The 16,934-nt window shown below is 24.3% G+C and overlaps 5 protein-coding genes across 8 annotated transcripts; 4 read left to right on the top strand and 1 right to left on the bottom strand.

Moving 5' to 3' along the window:
* Positions 1-500: 500 nt before the first annotated feature.
* On the bottom strand, positions 501-5,696 carry LOC122719976 (serine/threonine-protein kinase Warts). 2 transcript variants are annotated; one of them, XM_043946309.1, is made up of 5 exons: positions 5,637-5,696; positions 4,464-4,815; positions 1,968-4,395; positions 1,616-1,893; positions 501-1,536 (listed from the first exon to the last, which is right to left on the bottom strand). In XM_043946309.1, the coding sequence occupies exons 2-5, from the start codon at positions 4,740-4,742 to the stop codon at positions 1,105-1,107; spliced, it is 3,417 nt and encodes a 1,138-aa protein (XP_043802244.1). In that variant the 5' UTR covers positions 4,743-4,815; positions 5,637-5,696; the 3' UTR covers positions 501-1,104. The 2 variants fall into 2 exon arrangements, with proteins under 2 accessions (XP_043802244.1, XP_043802243.1); XM_043946308.1 differs by having other exon boundaries at positions 5,355-5,689.
* Positions 5,697-7,536: 1,840 nt separating this feature from the next.
* Positions 7,537-9,478, top strand: LOC122719994 (protein fuzzy homolog). Of its 2 annotated transcripts, none has more exons than XM_043946362.1 (5): positions 7,537-7,771; positions 7,868-8,179; positions 8,319-8,516; positions 8,636-8,835; positions 8,939-9,478. In XM_043946362.1, the coding sequence occupies exons 1-5, from the start codon at positions 7,694-7,696 to the stop codon at positions 9,294-9,296; spliced, it is 1,146 nt and encodes a 381-aa protein (XP_043802297.1). In that variant the 5' UTR covers positions 7,537-7,693; the 3' UTR covers positions 9,297-9,478. The 2 variants fall into 2 exon arrangements, with proteins under 2 accessions (XP_043802297.1, XP_043802296.1); XM_043946361.1 differs by having other exon boundaries at positions 7,868-8,260.
* Positions 9,479-9,680: 202 nt separating this feature from the next.
* LOC122719997 (magnesium transporter NIPA2) lies at positions 9,681-11,387 on the top strand. Its single transcript, XM_043946364.1, has 4 exons — positions 9,681-9,993; positions 10,065-10,187; positions 10,265-10,407; positions 10,566-11,387. Exons 1-4 carry the CDS (start codon positions 9,894-9,896, stop codon positions 11,298-11,300), a joined length of 1,101 nt encoding a protein of 366 aa, XP_043802299.1. The 5' UTR covers positions 9,681-9,893; the 3' UTR covers positions 11,301-11,387.
* A 1,116-nt stretch (positions 11,388-12,503) lies between these two features.
* On the top strand, positions 12,504-13,180 carry LOC122720008 (protein cornichon). Its single transcript, XM_043946385.1, has 3 exons — positions 12,504-12,597; positions 12,750-12,818; positions 12,920-13,180. The coding sequence occupies exons 1-3, from the start codon at positions 12,517-12,519 to the stop codon at positions 13,178-13,180; spliced, it is 411 nt and encodes a 136-aa protein (XP_043802320.1). The 5' UTR covers positions 12,504-12,516.
* A 679-nt stretch (positions 13,181-13,859) lies between these two features.
* LOC122719987 (phenylalanine--tRNA ligase beta subunit) lies at positions 13,860-16,921 on the top strand. Of its 2 annotated transcripts, XM_043946352.1 has the most exons (11): positions 13,860-14,098; positions 14,214-14,269; positions 14,387-14,541; positions 14,782-14,851; positions 14,932-15,198; positions 15,259-15,438; positions 15,545-15,925; positions 16,014-16,094; positions 16,166-16,258; positions 16,329-16,608; positions 16,717-16,921. In XM_043946352.1, the coding sequence occupies exons 1-11, from the start codon at positions 14,041-14,043 to the stop codon at positions 16,866-16,868; spliced, it is 1,773 nt and encodes a 590-aa protein (XP_043802287.1). In that variant the 5' UTR covers positions 13,860-14,040; the 3' UTR covers positions 16,869-16,921. The 2 variants fall into 2 exon arrangements, with proteins under 2 accessions (XP_043802287.1, XP_043802288.1); XM_043946353.1 differs by lacking the exons at positions 13,860-14,098; positions 14,387-14,541 and having other exon boundaries at positions 14,107-14,269.
* The last annotated feature ends 13 nt before the right edge of the window (positions 16,922-16,934 follow it).

Here is a 16,934-nt window from a genome sequence, read left to right as displayed (position 1 = left end):
CAATGAACACATTACATTCATTCAAAAATTTATATAGTAACAGTTAATATTAATTATTTATATTTGTTATTATTAATTGTTCAATGTAAAAAAAAAAAAAAAGAAGTTAAATAAGACCAATAGGTTCAAAATCGCATTATTCTAATTATTTGCAATATCACAGTACTTGCTGAAACATACAAATACACGTTTCCGATAGGTACAAGAGCCAATACCAAAATGGCAAGCACAATATTTTTTTTTTAATAAACATATATATTATCTAGCCATCGATCGCTTTCTTTCTTTTTTCTTAATTTGTAATCATCACAAAAATTCGTAGTTATTATATTCAAAACATGATATATCTTATCAAAAATTAATTCCATATCTTTCTTAAAAATTTTTTTGTATTTTTTTTGTTTTTTATAATATTTTATAAAGAATTTAATAATTCCACTTCATATTCTTAAAATTTTTCACATTATATTATAATAAAAAAAAAATTTATAAAAATTATATTGCAAGAAAATGTGATAAATGCCCATAAATTTAAATTTTATAATTATAAATAATTTCATCTTCGAACTAATATCGTAGTTCTAATAGTTTTCAATTAGGAAAACTTGTTTTTCCAAAAAAGAGCGATAACTTAACGATGTTGCGAGTAAAACAAAAGAGAAAGGAAAAGAAATATAAAAGAACAGAAAAGAAAAAACAAATTAGAAAACAAATTAGAAAAAAAAACGAGTATGATATGTTATCGAAATTAAGGAACAAACGCGAGGGTTTTTGTTTTACGACTAATCATTATTCTTTTCTTTTTCTTATGTAAAACAACGTAATGTATGCTACGTACATACATGGATTTATATGTACGCGCGCGCGCATATGTATTCATCCAATCTTCCCATATATGCACATGCACACGCATACGCGTGTGCGCGCACGCATACATGATAACGATTTAAGAAAAATTTTTATAATTCATATTATCCTAACTATTTGTCGATCCAGAAGAAATTCTTTCGGATAATATTTACAAATATAATTTTTTTGTAATAAAACATACGAAAGATTCCATTATCATCGACTTGGCGAATACAAAAAATTCTAAAGCTATTGTCATACATAAACTGGACCTTGATTGTCATTATCGTCCAAACTTATTCGACTAGGATATGCAGGACCTCCACCATCGTCAAAGAAACGTCTAAAGGTAAATTCAAAGAAACCATGAAATGGTTTACCATTATCTAATAATTCATCGGATTTATTAGAATCGGACGATTCTGAATTTCGTAATTTATCAGGATCCACGGGATCAAAATTACTTGTATCCGTAGGATATTGTATCCGAGGTATGTGAGGAGCTACTTGCCGTCGTAGTCCCTTTTCAAAATCGATGTTCGCAAAAAATGGATGATTCTTTACTTCATCTGCGTTCTTACCTAACCGACGATCTGCACCAACACATAACTTTAATATTAAATCCATACCTTCTGCGGAAAGATTCGCTTGTTTAGGGATATGCAAAGTCGTTTCCCAATTGATTACCTGCGATACAATATATTTCAATACTGTATATAAATTATGTTTCATAATAAAGTAATAAATTAATAAGCATTAAACTTACTTTATATTGGGTTTCAGCTGGAGTATTAGCAAGAAATGGTGGAGAACCAACTAACATTTCATACAAAATCACACCAACACTCCACCAATCACACAATTGAGTGTATCCTGTCCTTTGTAGTACTTCTGGTGCAATATAATTTGGTGTTCCAACCAAGGAATGAGCTAAGCATCTTTGATGTTCTCTATGTCTTCTACGTTCCAATGGTTTTAATTGGATACAACGACATTCATTATTCCAATCGTCAGCAGGATCCATTGAATCTTGTTTTCCATGTCCTGTTTTAATAACAACATCNTATATATATAATACATATATAGAACTTGAGAATAAATCAATCATGGACACATACCATTTTGTTGATAATATTTAGAATTATGAGTCCAACGAAATCCTGTACATAGACCAAAATCTGTTAATTTTATGTGTCCATCTCGATCAATTAAAATATTGTCTGGTTTAATGTCTCTATGAATAAAACCCATTTTATGAACACTTTCTACAGCGCACGTTAATTCAGCAATATAAAATCTTGCCAGAGGTTCCTTAAAAATGCCAAATTTGATCAACAATGACATCAAGTCTCCACCTGGTATATAATCCATTACAAAATATAAATTGTCCTTATCTTGAAAGGAATAATAGAGTTTTACAACCCATTCATTATCAGCTTCTGCTAATATATCTCTTTCAGCTTTAACATGAGCAACTTGATTACGATTTAACACATCTGCCTTTCTTAAAGTTTTCATAGCATAAAATTGATTGGTATCAAGTTTTCTAACAAGCGTTACTTCTCCAAAAGCGCCAACTCCAATTGGTTTGATTTTCGTAAACATGGATTTATCCATTTTTGCTCGTTTCAACCGGATATAATTCGATTCCTTTTGTGATAACATTTTTCTCATTTGACATTGAGCTTCCGCGCTAAGACCTATCTTAGCCATTTCTGTTTCTAATTGAAGCCGACGATATAATCGTTGTTTGTGAGATTTTAATACATTTTCAACGTGTTGTTCCATAAAAAATTTAAAAGCCTGTGGAGAATAATTGCGAACTTTACAATCTCTACGTTCTTCTTCTTTTTCTTTACTCATATGTTTACGTTCAGGTATCGGAGACTGATGTTTGATTTTGTAAGATGAAGGTGATGAACCAGCTCCTTTTGCTCCATTATCAGGTGAATGATTATTATTATTATTATTATTGTTATTATTATTGCTATTGCCGCCATTGCTACTATTGCTATTATTATTGCTATTGTTGACATTGTTACCAATGTTGTTATTAGTTCTTAAGGGTATGGACGTGGATGTTACCGGAGGTAAAGGTGGAGCTTCCGTAGGATGTTGACATCCATCTGCAGGTGAATATTTTCTTTGCAATGGAGGATGTAAAGCAACTGGAGATGATCTAAGGGTTGTATTATTGTCTATCGTTGATATGCAATTAGAATCTTCAGTAGTAGCTGTTCCATAGGGAGGAGGAGGTACTGGATGATGCATTCCTCGTTGTGCCGCTAATGCTTGCATCGTTGTCGCATAACTTGGTGGTTCTGTAGTGGGTACTCCTACAGAAACACCTACATTTATATTGTTCGTTGATGTTGTGCCAACACTATTCACTGGTGGATATGCAGGAGGTGGTGCTTGCGAAGACTGTTGTTGTTGCTGTTGTTGTTGTTGTTGCTGCGGTTGTGGCTGTTGTTGCTGTTGCTGCTTTTGTTGAATAGACGATGCATAAGATGGTGGAGGTGGTGGTGTGTTACTAGTAGTTGAAATTGGTTGTGGAGAAGTCGGTGCGATTGCAGTTTGTAACACAGGTTTTTGTACTTGTGTACTCTTAACAGATTGCATAATAATTGGTGGTTGTGTTTTTGCTTGTCGTGCACCCCAAGCTTGCAATGGAGTTGGTCTAGCCATAGATGCTTGTGTATTTGGTGATATAGCAGAAACGGTAATTGGACTTGGAGAGCCGGCCGATGTTGGGCCAGAATAGATTCCAGAAGAAGGACTTTTGCGATAATCTTGCTGAGATTGTGTAGGACTTTGTCTATTTTGTATAGAGGCACTGTAAGATGGTGGCTGTACCGGACCAGTCGACGAGGAAGAAACAATGGGATATGGTGGTGGCGGTTCGACTTGAGTATTAGAATTGTTGTTGGCTGTTTGATAAATACTAAGAGCTTGCATTTGCTGAGAAAGTTGCTGTTGAACTTGCGGACCATTTTGAACAATCATGGGTTGGCGACAATTTGAATTATTATTAGAACTTGCTACTGGACTTGTACCTCTTTGTGGTAGATTAACTGATGTTGATATCGGACCAGTATTACCAGGTGTGGTAGGAGGAGGTCGTGTTGGAACCACCGGAGCAGGAGACATTCGCTTAAGCATTTGTTGCATATTAGTAGGTACATTTGGTTGATTATATGGAGCATGAGGTGGTGGTGGTGGGGGTGGTGTAGAGCTACATCTAGGAGGTGGAGGAGGAGGTGGTTCTCGTTCTACAAAATTGCTTGGAGAGTATTGTCGGCTCAATTGCGGATGTGGGCTAAGTTCCGCCAGACGAGGACTATCGGATCGTGAACTTCCTGCTCCACTATCCAATGCAGGACTACCTCGTTGTAAACTCAATTCTCTTTCCAAACTAGGTTTTCTTATTAATTTGCTGTTAAGTTTGCCTAGACCATTTAGAGATTCTCCCTGAGCTTGCTTCAAGAATTCTATAGCCGCATCTAAACGCCAGCCAGCTAATTTCAACGCACGCAATGCAATTTCCTATATATATATAATATCAAATTTGAATAAATAATAGTTAAGCTTAAAATCCATAATAATACACATACCTCTGAATATCCCATTGCTAATAGCTGAGCTAACAATTGTCGTTGATCAGATTTATCAAGAGTAGATCCAGAAGCTGTAGAGAGACCACTTAGTCCTGAAGCAGAACTAATGCCACTGGTCGTAGATAAAGTAGATATAGTACTAGCAGCACTAGAACCTACTTCGCCTGCACCTCCAATATTTGCAAAAGGTAGTAAAGAATTGCGAATTTCAGCTAAAGCCTTTTGATGATATCCAGAGCCACGAGTGCTCGATTTGCTAACCGTGGGTGGATTCATAGTGGCCCATGCTAGGCCTTCTCAGACCTAGCTTTAATCCGGCTGTGACATATATATATATATATACATACATCTAAAACATAATATCAAGTTATTTTCTTACAATATTGTAAAATTTCTATAATATTTTACTATCATATTTACTATAAAATAGTAGTTTTAATAATTATTTTCATATATTTCATTTGTCATCAAAATTAATCAATTGATTAATTGTAATCATATAAATTGTACTATATAATATTCAAAAAATTCAATTAATATATTTTATGTATTTTTACATTGTCATTAATATTTTGGCATTATAAAAAATACAAAGATTAATTGAACATAAAAAATACAATATTCATTATTTGGTAATTCACTATCGAAATATTTGTATTATATACATGATAAAATAATGTTAATAAATCACTAAATGTTAAGATATGTTATGTATTAAATTTTAAATGGTTTTTGTATCACTTTACTTTGTTTAATTATAATTTATATATAATAAATTTTATTTGAAAATTTAATTTCAATCATAGAATGCAAACAGCTTTATATATAATCTTATACACGATTTTTTACATCTTCGTACATAAAGATAAGATCCATCAAAAATCTAACCTATTCATTAGATGCGTGACGGATTGATCCAATAAGTTCTTTATACATAAAATGAGCTACAATAGCACACACTTTCTTTAGAAATCAGAAAACATTAGATAAGATTTTTCTTGAAATAAGTTTAACTGAAATAGCAATCAGGAGAGAACGACTTCAGAGCATATTCTATTCTCACGTTCCTACAAAATCCATGTGACAAGATTAATGTACACATAAATCTTCTAATTCACTATTTTCCCTTAAAAATAATTCTATAGTATTCCAATATACAGTCGTAATTACTTCAGCAACAACAAAGAAAAGTACAGCCGTAAATTACTAAAGTAACTGGCAGCCATTTTGAAGTGCCACATTCCTACACCGACTTGACACTCTTTTTCGTAATTTACGATATGCACCAAGTTCGTGCGCGAAAAAACAAATAGCACTTTGCAATTAATATAAAATATATTTAACAAATAATGTTTATTATTTAAGAAAATAAAATTTTATTCTGAAAAGCTATAATTAAAAAAAATCAAATATTTAAAAATTTATTTAACGTTTTAAAACTATTTCGTCCAACTAAATGTGAATGTCAACATTATATCAGTCGCTTCTTTTCTCTAACTTGAGAATTATTTCATATATATTTAATTAATATTTAAAAATATTTAAAAACAATTAAGATTAAAAAATTTTTCGTTTGTTTTTTTCAAATATTCATCATATTTTTATAATGATTTTATGATTTTAATAATTAATTATACTTAAATAATGAGAAAATGTGAGTGAAAACTTTTTTTCATTCACATTTAAGTTAGCTTCGAAATTTATAATTAAAGAAATATTAAATTTCATACATTCATTTTATATAATTCAATTAAATAAATAGATAAACTGAAAAAAATGGAATTAATAAAATTATTTATATTACTTTATCCAACTATAATTTAAACATGTAAATGTAAAAATATATGTATATACATATTTTTTTAATACATATTATATATAATGAAATATATATACATATATATGTGTTACAATAAATAGGATTATATAAATATAATTAAATCTAAATAATAAAAAAGAAATAAAATTAACATATCAATTTTATATTCAAAACTAATCATAAAATAATTTTTTTAAACTATACATATTACTATAGATATATTAAAATTTTGATATATTATTCATATATTTATTTGAAATTTGAAGCAATTTTTAATATAATTACAATTTAATATTTTTATTAAATTATATATAACTGCAAATATTATATATATATATATATATAATTCATTATTTATTACTTTTAATATACTATGTAATAATTATTATACTTTATCATCTTAAAATCAAATGCGGCGTTTGAATTTTGAAAGTTTACATTAGCTTTTTTATATTAAAATCAACATAATATAATATAAATATGAGTCGAATTAAAAAAATATAATAATTATCAATAAAATTTACTAATATAATTTATTCAGTATTTTCATTGGATATGTGTGATATATATTTTTTTTTTGCTTCTGTATTAATATTTCTTGTATAGTATATATATATATATATGTATATAGTTATATATAAATGTATATAGTTATACATAAATAGATACACACACATATGTATACATATATCTTGTTTATTTGAAATAAAAAAAAAGTATATATTTCTTAATTAATAAAATAATTAATAAAAATTTGCTTGAATAAAATGTTTATATAATTTCAGCTTAAAATAAAATAATTTAAAATAAACAAATATGATTTCTTTTAAAAACTTTAGTTTTTAAAATAGATATGATATTTTTATAAGGTCATTAACCATTATAATAATCGTATTCATTCCAATATTATGTGTGTGTGTGTGTGTATGTGTGTGTGTGTGTGTGTGTATGCATTCCAATTAACTTAAATTAACATTAATGTTGTTATAATCATGATATTAGCATAAGTTTACATGAGGAAATCTTGCTTTTCATTGTTTTCATATAATTATATGTTAATCAATATTGTTAATAGAAAATATTACATTGATAATTAATATAAATATAGCAAATAATTATAATTAGTAACAATTAATCAATATTTTACATTTCATTGTCGTGTAAAATCTATTAAATTTGAACTAAAAATAATATCAATATATTATGTATCATAAAGTATAGAAATAAAATTTCACATAATTTTATGATATAATGAGATTATAAAATTAAAAATAATATTTAAAATTATGAATTAAATTTAGATAATAAAAAAAAATAATATTTTGTTTAATTCAAGAAATCAAAAAGTGTATAAAGAAACAAAAGTGTATTAAGCATTTAACGTTTAAAACAGAAGAAAGCCATTATTATGGTAGCCCATGTTATGTGTTTAACCTCTACTGGAGGAATTCCTTTATTTTCTCGTCAAAAAGGAGAAGGAGATACGGTAATATTTATATGATTATAAATGAAAAAAAATGTAAATTATGTGATATTAATTTTAATTTCTTTTTTACTAAAACTTATTTTAATAAAACTATAGATGACATTTTCAAAAATAGCATCTCTATATGGGATACATATGTTTCTTAAATCACAAAACATTAAACTTTTAAATACAAATTTACCCGATACTATGATAATGTGGAAAGAGTTTGAGCAAAGTATTACATTAATAGTTATTGCAAGTGGAACTACTAAATCTGTATTGGAAAAATTTCTTAATGCTGTTTTTGGTGCAATGATTTTATTTGTTGGTATTGAAGAATTAAAAAGTACAAAAAATATTGAAAAATTAAAGAAAGATATCCGTTTATGTAATCCAATTGTTGATAGTTTATTGGAATGTCTTGATGTTGGTGATGGAATTTGTTCAAAAACTGATATTATCAATATGACAGAATGTATAATGTGTCAAGAAAATAATTTATTTCAGGTAACTAAAATTTTTAAATTAAAAAGTTTTCTGTATGTTAAGTAATAATCTATTTAAGACATGCTTAGAGGGTTATATGGAATGTCTGGATTCTATATATGGATGCATTTTAATACATGGATGTTTAGCAGTAGCTACAGAAGGATGGTGGAATTTAAATCCCATTGAAAGGAAATTATTAATAACAGCTGTAAATACAGAAGATACTTATACCACAAGAGACATTCCAGTATTTTTACCTTATAAAAGTCCAAATGTGAGTATATTTATTATTTTTAAAACATAATTTTAATATAATATTTTTATTTTTTTAATTTAATTTTTTATTTTAAAAAATTACATCACACGATTTATCATAAGAGACCATATATATAGGTAGCTTTTAGATTAGTATCTATTACATTAGTCAATCAAGTTGAAGTATTAGCTTTATGTGGACCAAATCCAGATTTATCAGAGATTGAAAAACTTGCTGTACAATGTTGGAAGAATAGTATTGATGCTTTACGCAATGCAGAACAATGCTACCCACGAAATTTACCTTTATCTATAAATCTAGATACAGAAACGCTTGGGTAATAAAAATATTAATATCTAATATAAATAATTTTATTTAAAAAAATATATTATCAAAAATAAAAAAATTATAATATTCTTATTTTTTTTTTATGAATTTAGATTTCTTTTAACAAATTATAAAGCACAAAAATTTATTCTTGGTAAAAATATGCAATATGCAAAGAACAGAGTTAGTGGTTCTCACAGATTGGATATATTAAGAACATTTTATCATCAAGCTGTTGAAACTTATATATTATCTTCAGAATCTGAATATAATTCATCAGCTGATAATTGGAAATTTATGGGTGCAAAAGAAACTTATTTATGTTCAGAATATCATAAATGCTATGCAGTTAAAGATGGTGATCATATACTTTGTATTTTATGTACCTCCACAGTTCCTACTCATACAGTGAGAATGATTTGTCAAAAAATGTTAAAAGCATTACTTATTGATAAACAAGGATGTTGGTAAAAATTTAATGTCAATTTCTTTTTATAATACTCACTTTGTTTCTTTTTATAATACACTTTTATTATTGTCATATTAACTGACTTTTATATCCTAATACTGTTTTTATTATAAACAAATATTATAATATTAAAATAGTAATAAATAGTAATATTATAAATATTAAAATAGTAATAAATATTTAAAAAAATTAATAGAAATAAAGATATAATATGACAATTATTTGTAAAATAAATGAAATTAAATGTACTATATTAAATATAAGATCATTTCTTGTTTAGTAATTTCAACTTTTCAATTTAATCATTCATTGCAATATATTTAGTATTCGATTATATTTGATGAATGCGCACGCGCTATTGATTTACTTGTACAATATGTGATCTTAAATGATATATAATATAGAGAACCTAATTATAACAATATTTGACGAAAAGTTTCGATAAAATATTATTTAAGTAATCAGTTAATACAGTAATTTTTACACAATTAGGATAAATTTAAAAATATTATGAAATATATATATTTTTTACATTTTAATGAACAACTCATAAATTAACATTTTTAAACAAGTAATACTGATAAAATTGATATTTAACGATGAGTAGTATAACAAAAATTGCATTTGAAGTACAATTGTATAATACAACAAATTTTTATATAGGGTTAGGCTTAGCAATTAGTTCTAGTATTTTTATAGGTTAGTTGATGTTACAATTATAATTATATATTTATTTAAAATAAATATTGTGCAGTATTATAATTATTTAGGAGCTAGTTTTATTATTAAAAAAAAAGCATTGATTCGACTTCAAAGACGCGGAGCACTACGAGCTTCATCTGGAGGATTTGGATATTTAAAAGAATGGATGTGGTGGACTGGTTTTTTATCAAGTATATAAAACAAAAAGTAATTATTTAATACTTCTATTTAAATATCTTTATTAAGAAAAATATTATTTTTTTTAAAGTGGGAATAGGAGAAGCAGCAAATTTTGCTGCTTATGCATTTGCACCAGCATCATTAGTAACCCCATTAGGAGCCCTTAGTGTTTTAATATCTGCAATATTAGCATCAAAATATCTACATGAAAAACTTAATTTGCTAGGAAAGGTAACAATATAATATTATATGAGATATTATTTATAATTTTCATATATGAAAATTATAAATTATATATGATATGATTTTATTTTTATTTTTATGAATATATATGATATGATTTTTTTTTATTTGAATAATTGATATATTTATATTTATTATTATTGCAGATTGGTTGCCTTTTATGCATCTTGGGTTCTACAGTTCTTATAATTCATTCTCCAAAGGAAGAAGAAATCAGTACATTAAATGAGCTTTTAGATAAGGTTAAGGATCCAGGATACATTATTTATATATTGACTGTGATAATATGCAGTATTTTAATTATTTTTTATTTTGGTCCTGTATATGGAAAACAAAATATCATAGTATATATTTGTTTATGTTCATCTATTGGTTCATTGACTGTTACAAGTTGTAAAGGATTAGGATTAGCTTTGAAAGAAACTATATTTGGATTTAGTAATGGATTCTCAAATTGGTTAACATGGGCTTTTTTATTTAGTGTTATACTTTGTGTTAGCATACAAATGAATTATTTAAATAGATCACTTGATTTATTTGAAACTACAATTGTTACACCTATTTATTATGTATTTTTCACAACATTAGTAATAATTGCATCTGCTATATTATTTAAGGAATGGGAAAATATGAGTGCTGAAGATATTTTAGGATCATCTTGTGGTTTCTTAACTATAATAATTGCAATATTTCTGTTAAATGCATTTAAAGAAATGGATATATCTTATGAAAATATTAGACGTATGTTACAGCCTAAACGAAAATTGTTCATAAATAGTAACAATCAATGGAATAACAGAGATGAGGAAAGATTAATAACTAGACTGGAAACAGAATTAAATCATACATATGGAGCTCAAGCTTTAACAAGAACTATATAATTCTATAAATATATAAAATATATAAAATGTAAAAATATGAATAATTTTTGTATCAAATTCAATTTATGACTGTATAAATAACATAAATAACTGTGTAAATATATTTATTAAATAATGCATGTATTAGATATTAAAATAAATCTAATTAATATTCATAATTCTAAATATCGAGCCTGTATAGCTCGAAAATCTTCATTGTGAAATCTAGAAATCTTATATAAATTTTTTTTCGAATTATTTTATTTTTATAATTTAAATTCAGAATATCTTGTTATCTACTATCTAAATTGAAGTTTCTATTTGTATATATAATATATAAATAAAATTTTCACTTTATATCTTTTTGTAATTTGAAATATATAAGACAATCATAAATATAAAATACATGATCAAAATATATACATATATCATAACCTATCAATAACCATTCGGTATTGTTTTTTTTTTTTTTTCAAATGTAAAAATATTGTTTAGATACTTTAAAATAAGAAAATTTTTGATTTTTCTTCCAATTTTTTTAATTGAAAAAATATATTATATTATATTATATTATATTATATATAAAAATATTAAATTTTTATATATAAAATATAACCTTTCTTTCCTAAAATTCATAATTCGAGCATTTTTGTTTTATCCTTAAGATTCAAATTATTGATTCAATTATATTATTCTATAAATTTTAAATTATTTCATTATATAAATTTAATATTATTCGTAAATTTATTTTTCTTCATTTTATATTTATATATTTTTGATATAGTTTATTCACTTATGGGTGAACAAGATAATATAATTAAAAACAAAAATATATTTTCTAATAATGTAAATCTTATAAATATAATATACGAAATATTTTGAAAAATTTTAAAATATTTTTTATCATAATAAAAAATTACATTATTATAAATTTGTTTAATAATCTTAATTGATAATTCTGATCATAAAATTACATTCTGTATTAATGAAATTGCATTCCATTAATTCAATTTATGAACAAAAATATATAAAAAAATATTCCACGATAGTAACAAACCGATAACATTTTATCAAGAAATATTAACATTTTAAGAAAATAAGTTAGTATAATATAATAAATATTATAATATTACAAATAACTCATATTATATTTATTTATAATTCCATTCTTTGTTCAAAAATCAATTTATGTATATTTATTAAATTAAATTAAATACTATCATGTATAGTTATTATAATGGCGTTCACTTTGATTGCTTTTTCATATATCGTAGCTTTAATTGTTGATGCATTTTTAATAATTTTTACAATATTTCACGTACGTGCTAAGCCAAGCCATAATGATTACTTTTAAAATAAAATAATAAATAAAAATATGTATATAATTGTTCTATATGAATTATTGTTAACCTTAGCATTCTAGATATAAGGAATGAAAATGATTTTTGTTAAAAATATTATATTTTTCAGGTTGCTGCATTTGATGAATTAAAAACTGGTTATAAAAATCCCATTGAACAATGTAATAATTTAAATTCGGTAAGATTCTGAAATTAGCTTTTTATATAAATACTATTTGTATGAAAATAATAAAAAATGATAAATTATAATTATAGTTAAATCATATATGTGTATTTTAGCTAATTATTCCAGAATATGGATTACATATTTTAATCAACATTTTATTTTTAAGTAGTGGACAGTGGCTTTCATTATTTCTAAATATTCCATTAATAATATATCACTTATGGCAATATTATCATAGACCTATTATGTCTAAACCAGGAATTTATGACCCAACTAGTATAATGAATGTTCAAACTCTTAAAGTTCATCAAAGGGAAGGATGGAGTAAACTTACATTTTATCTTTTATTGTTTTTTTATTATTTATATGGGTAAGCTTTTGAAAATTTAAAAACATTTGTATAAAATTTTTATTAAAAAAAAAAATCTGTTTCTTTTTTTCAGTATGATTATTTCATTAAGGAATTGATTGATTCATTATGAAAATTATCTTTTATTATGTTCTAAAAAATATTTATTTATAATATATTTTCAATATAATGTTTTGTTAGTTAGTTTTTTTATTGTAAATATAAAAAATAATGTATAATTTATTTAAAACAAATTATAATTTTTTGCAACTTTTTACAATTATTTTTTAAAAAATAAAATTTCATACTCGAATAATAATATTTTTTCTTGTCTTAATAATATAATTGGACCACTTCAATATATATTATATATACATTATATACATTATTATAATAATTTTTATTTGTTTATATATTAATGTAAAATATATAATTATATTTGAATAAATATATAATAATGTATAATTAAAATTATATAATAATATATTAAAAATAATATATAATATATATAAATTCATATAAAAAATAGTGTTTTTCTATATAAACATTAACGAATAATTATTAACTTGTTATATTAACAAAATTATAAAATTAATTTAAATCTACAAACATAAATGTAAAATTAAATCATTAGAGAAGAAATACCTAACCTTAACTTATGATACATCTACAATGCTGCTCTCTATTTACAATAATGTTATACATTCATTCTAACCTTTAATTCTTTTTCTAAACATCAATCTCAATTACTTAATAGTGATTATTGTAATATTTTCTAATATTTAAAATTTGTAGAAAGTTTTTATTAAAATAAAATAATTTAAATAAATTCATTTCATTTTATTATATTAGTATCAGATTATTATCAAAAGTGTATATATAAAAATGCCTACTATTAACATCAAACGTGACTTATTATTTAAAATCCTTGGTAAAACATATTGTAAGTTGAAAATATTAAAATGTTATGTTGTTTTTCCATATTTAAAATTATTTTGAATAAATATTTACTAGTATAATCTTTTTTATATGAAATAATATATCTAATACAATTTTAGCGGATATCGACTTTCAGGATTTATGTTTCAAGTTTGGTTTAGAATTAGATGAAGTGGTATGTATAACATATATTATTAAATTGTATTAAATATATTGATATTTTTGAAAATTATGTTATTATAATATATTTTATTATATTAATATATGAAAGAATTTTGATTAAACTTTTTAGGTAACAGAAAAACAAATTATATCAAAAGAACAACATTTAAATCATAATAGACAAGAATTAGAGGAAGTTATATATAAAATTGATATACCAGCAAACAGATACGATTTATTATGCTTAGAGGGTTTAACCCTTGGACTTCTTATATTTTTAAATCAGTATATATATTTAATATGTAATTTGTTGATTATCTTTAACAAACTATGTTATTCTTTCTATATTACATATCATATTACATAAGATATAAATTCATTATTATTTTAATTATTTCAATTATTAAAGATAGATTGCAATAGATTATATTAAAAACATGAATTTCTTTGAGATTTGTAAACTTGTATTTATATTTATTATATTTATAAATAAGATTTATATATTCAGAAAATTTTTTTGTATAGAGTTGATATACCACAATATATGGCAATACTTCCTAATACAAATACAGAAAAAATTATAATGACAAAACAGGTATAATAATTATGTTATTAATTTTTGTTATTGAAAAATTAAATTTTTATTAATCAATAAAAAATTAAATTGTGTTTTAGTGCTTAGAAGTTCGAGGACACATTGTTGCAGCTATATTACGTGATGTTACATTTACAGAGGATTCTTATAATAGCTTCATTGATCTTCAAGAAAAATTACATCAAAATATAGGCAGAAAAAGAACTTTAGTATCAATTGGAACTCATGATTTAGATACTATTAAAGGTCCATTTTTATATGATGCAAGATTACCAACTAATATTTGTTTTAAGCCACTTAATCAAGATAAAGAATATACAGCAGAAGAAATTATGAATTTATATAGTGTAAGTATTTTTAAATCTTAATGATTTTGATAAACAATTTAGATTTTATTTTTCTTTCAGAATCATGCACAATTAAAACAATATTTACACATTATAAAAGATAATCCATTTTATCCTGTGGTAGAAGACAGTAATGGAATCATTTTATCCTTTCCACCTATCATCAATGGAGATCATTCAAAGATTACACTTGATACTAAAAATATATTAATAGAATGTACTGCAATAGATTTAACAAAGGTATATGAAAAATTAATATTGAAATAATAATTAAAAATTAATAAATTAATATTATATATATATAATAAAAAATGAACTGATATACTAAAATTTTGAATATCTTTAGGCAAAAGTAGCATTAAATACCATAGTTTGTGCTTTTAGTCAATACTGTAAAACAAAATATACAATAGAAATGGTGGAAGTCTTGTATCCTAATGGACAAGTTTTTTATTATCCTGATTTAAAATATCGAACTATAGAAATTGATTGTGAGAAAGCAATGAAATATATTGGTATAAAACAAACTGCAGAAGAATTAGTTAACCTGCTTTCTAGAATGTCTTTAAAAACATCTATCAAAAATGATAATAAATTAATCATTGAAGTGCCACCTACAAGACATGATGTATTGCATGCGTGTGATATTTATGAAGATATTGCTATAGCATATGGATATAACAAAATTCAGAAAACTATACCATATTTATTTACTATAGCGGAAGAGGTAATAATAAAAAATTCATAGATTTTCAAATTTATAAAATTTTAATATAAAACATTTTCTAAATATTATGTTTATATTTTAAATATAGTGTCCACTTAATAAACTATCCGATCAACTTCGTACAGAATTGGCTTATGCTGGATTCACAGAAGCATTGACTTTCTCATTAGTATAAATTTTTTTTTAATAACTATATAAGTTATATGAACCATTATAATTAATTAAATAATTTTTTCTTAGTGTTCACGTGAAGATATATCAAATAAATTAGGTCATAATTTGATAAACGTACCAGCTGTTCATATATTGAATCCTAAAACATTAGAATTTCAGGTATATACATGAATTTTATTAAAAATTAAAATTTCATTCTAGATATAAAATCAATATAATAATATTATAGGTTGCACGTACCACTTTGATACCAGGATTATTGAAAACATTAGCTGCAAATAAAAAGATGCCACTTCCTCACAAATTATTTGAAGTATCTGATATTATATTAAAAGATAATAATATGGAAGTTGGTGCACGTAATAATCGGCATTTATGCGCAATATATTGTAATAAATCTGATGGTTTTGAACTAATTCATGGTTTACTGGATAGAATATTACAAATATTAGAAGTACCATGGAATGATAATGAAACGAAAAATGGATATTATCTTCGTGCCGTCGACGGTAACTTGAAAAATTATTATAAAAAAAATATAAAAATATAAAAAAGCATAATTTATTTATATTTTAACAAGTTATTATCTATTTTTAAGTTCATATAATTTTTTTTAGATCCTACTTTTTTTCCTCATCGTTGCGCGGAAATATTATGTTATAACAGAGTAATTGGTAAAATGGGAGTTCTACATCCAGATGTAATTTCAAAATTTGAATTAAATACACCTTGTTCTATATTAGAAATTGATATTGAATGTTTTTTATAAAATAATTATAAAATTTATTGTTAGTAATATTTATAAATAAATAATACATTTTTTCCCAATATTATT

This window comes from Apis laboriosa, unplaced genomic scaffold (genome assembly GCF_014066325.1).
Source record: "Apis laboriosa isolate Shangri-la unplaced genomic scaffold, ASM1406632v1 scaffold9_cov152, whole genome shotgun sequence".
NCBI lineage: Eukaryota > Metazoa > Arthropoda > Insecta > Hymenoptera > Apidae > Apis > Apis laboriosa.
Note: the sequence above shows the minus strand (reverse complement) of the source record. Positions and strands in the feature narration are given on the sequence as shown.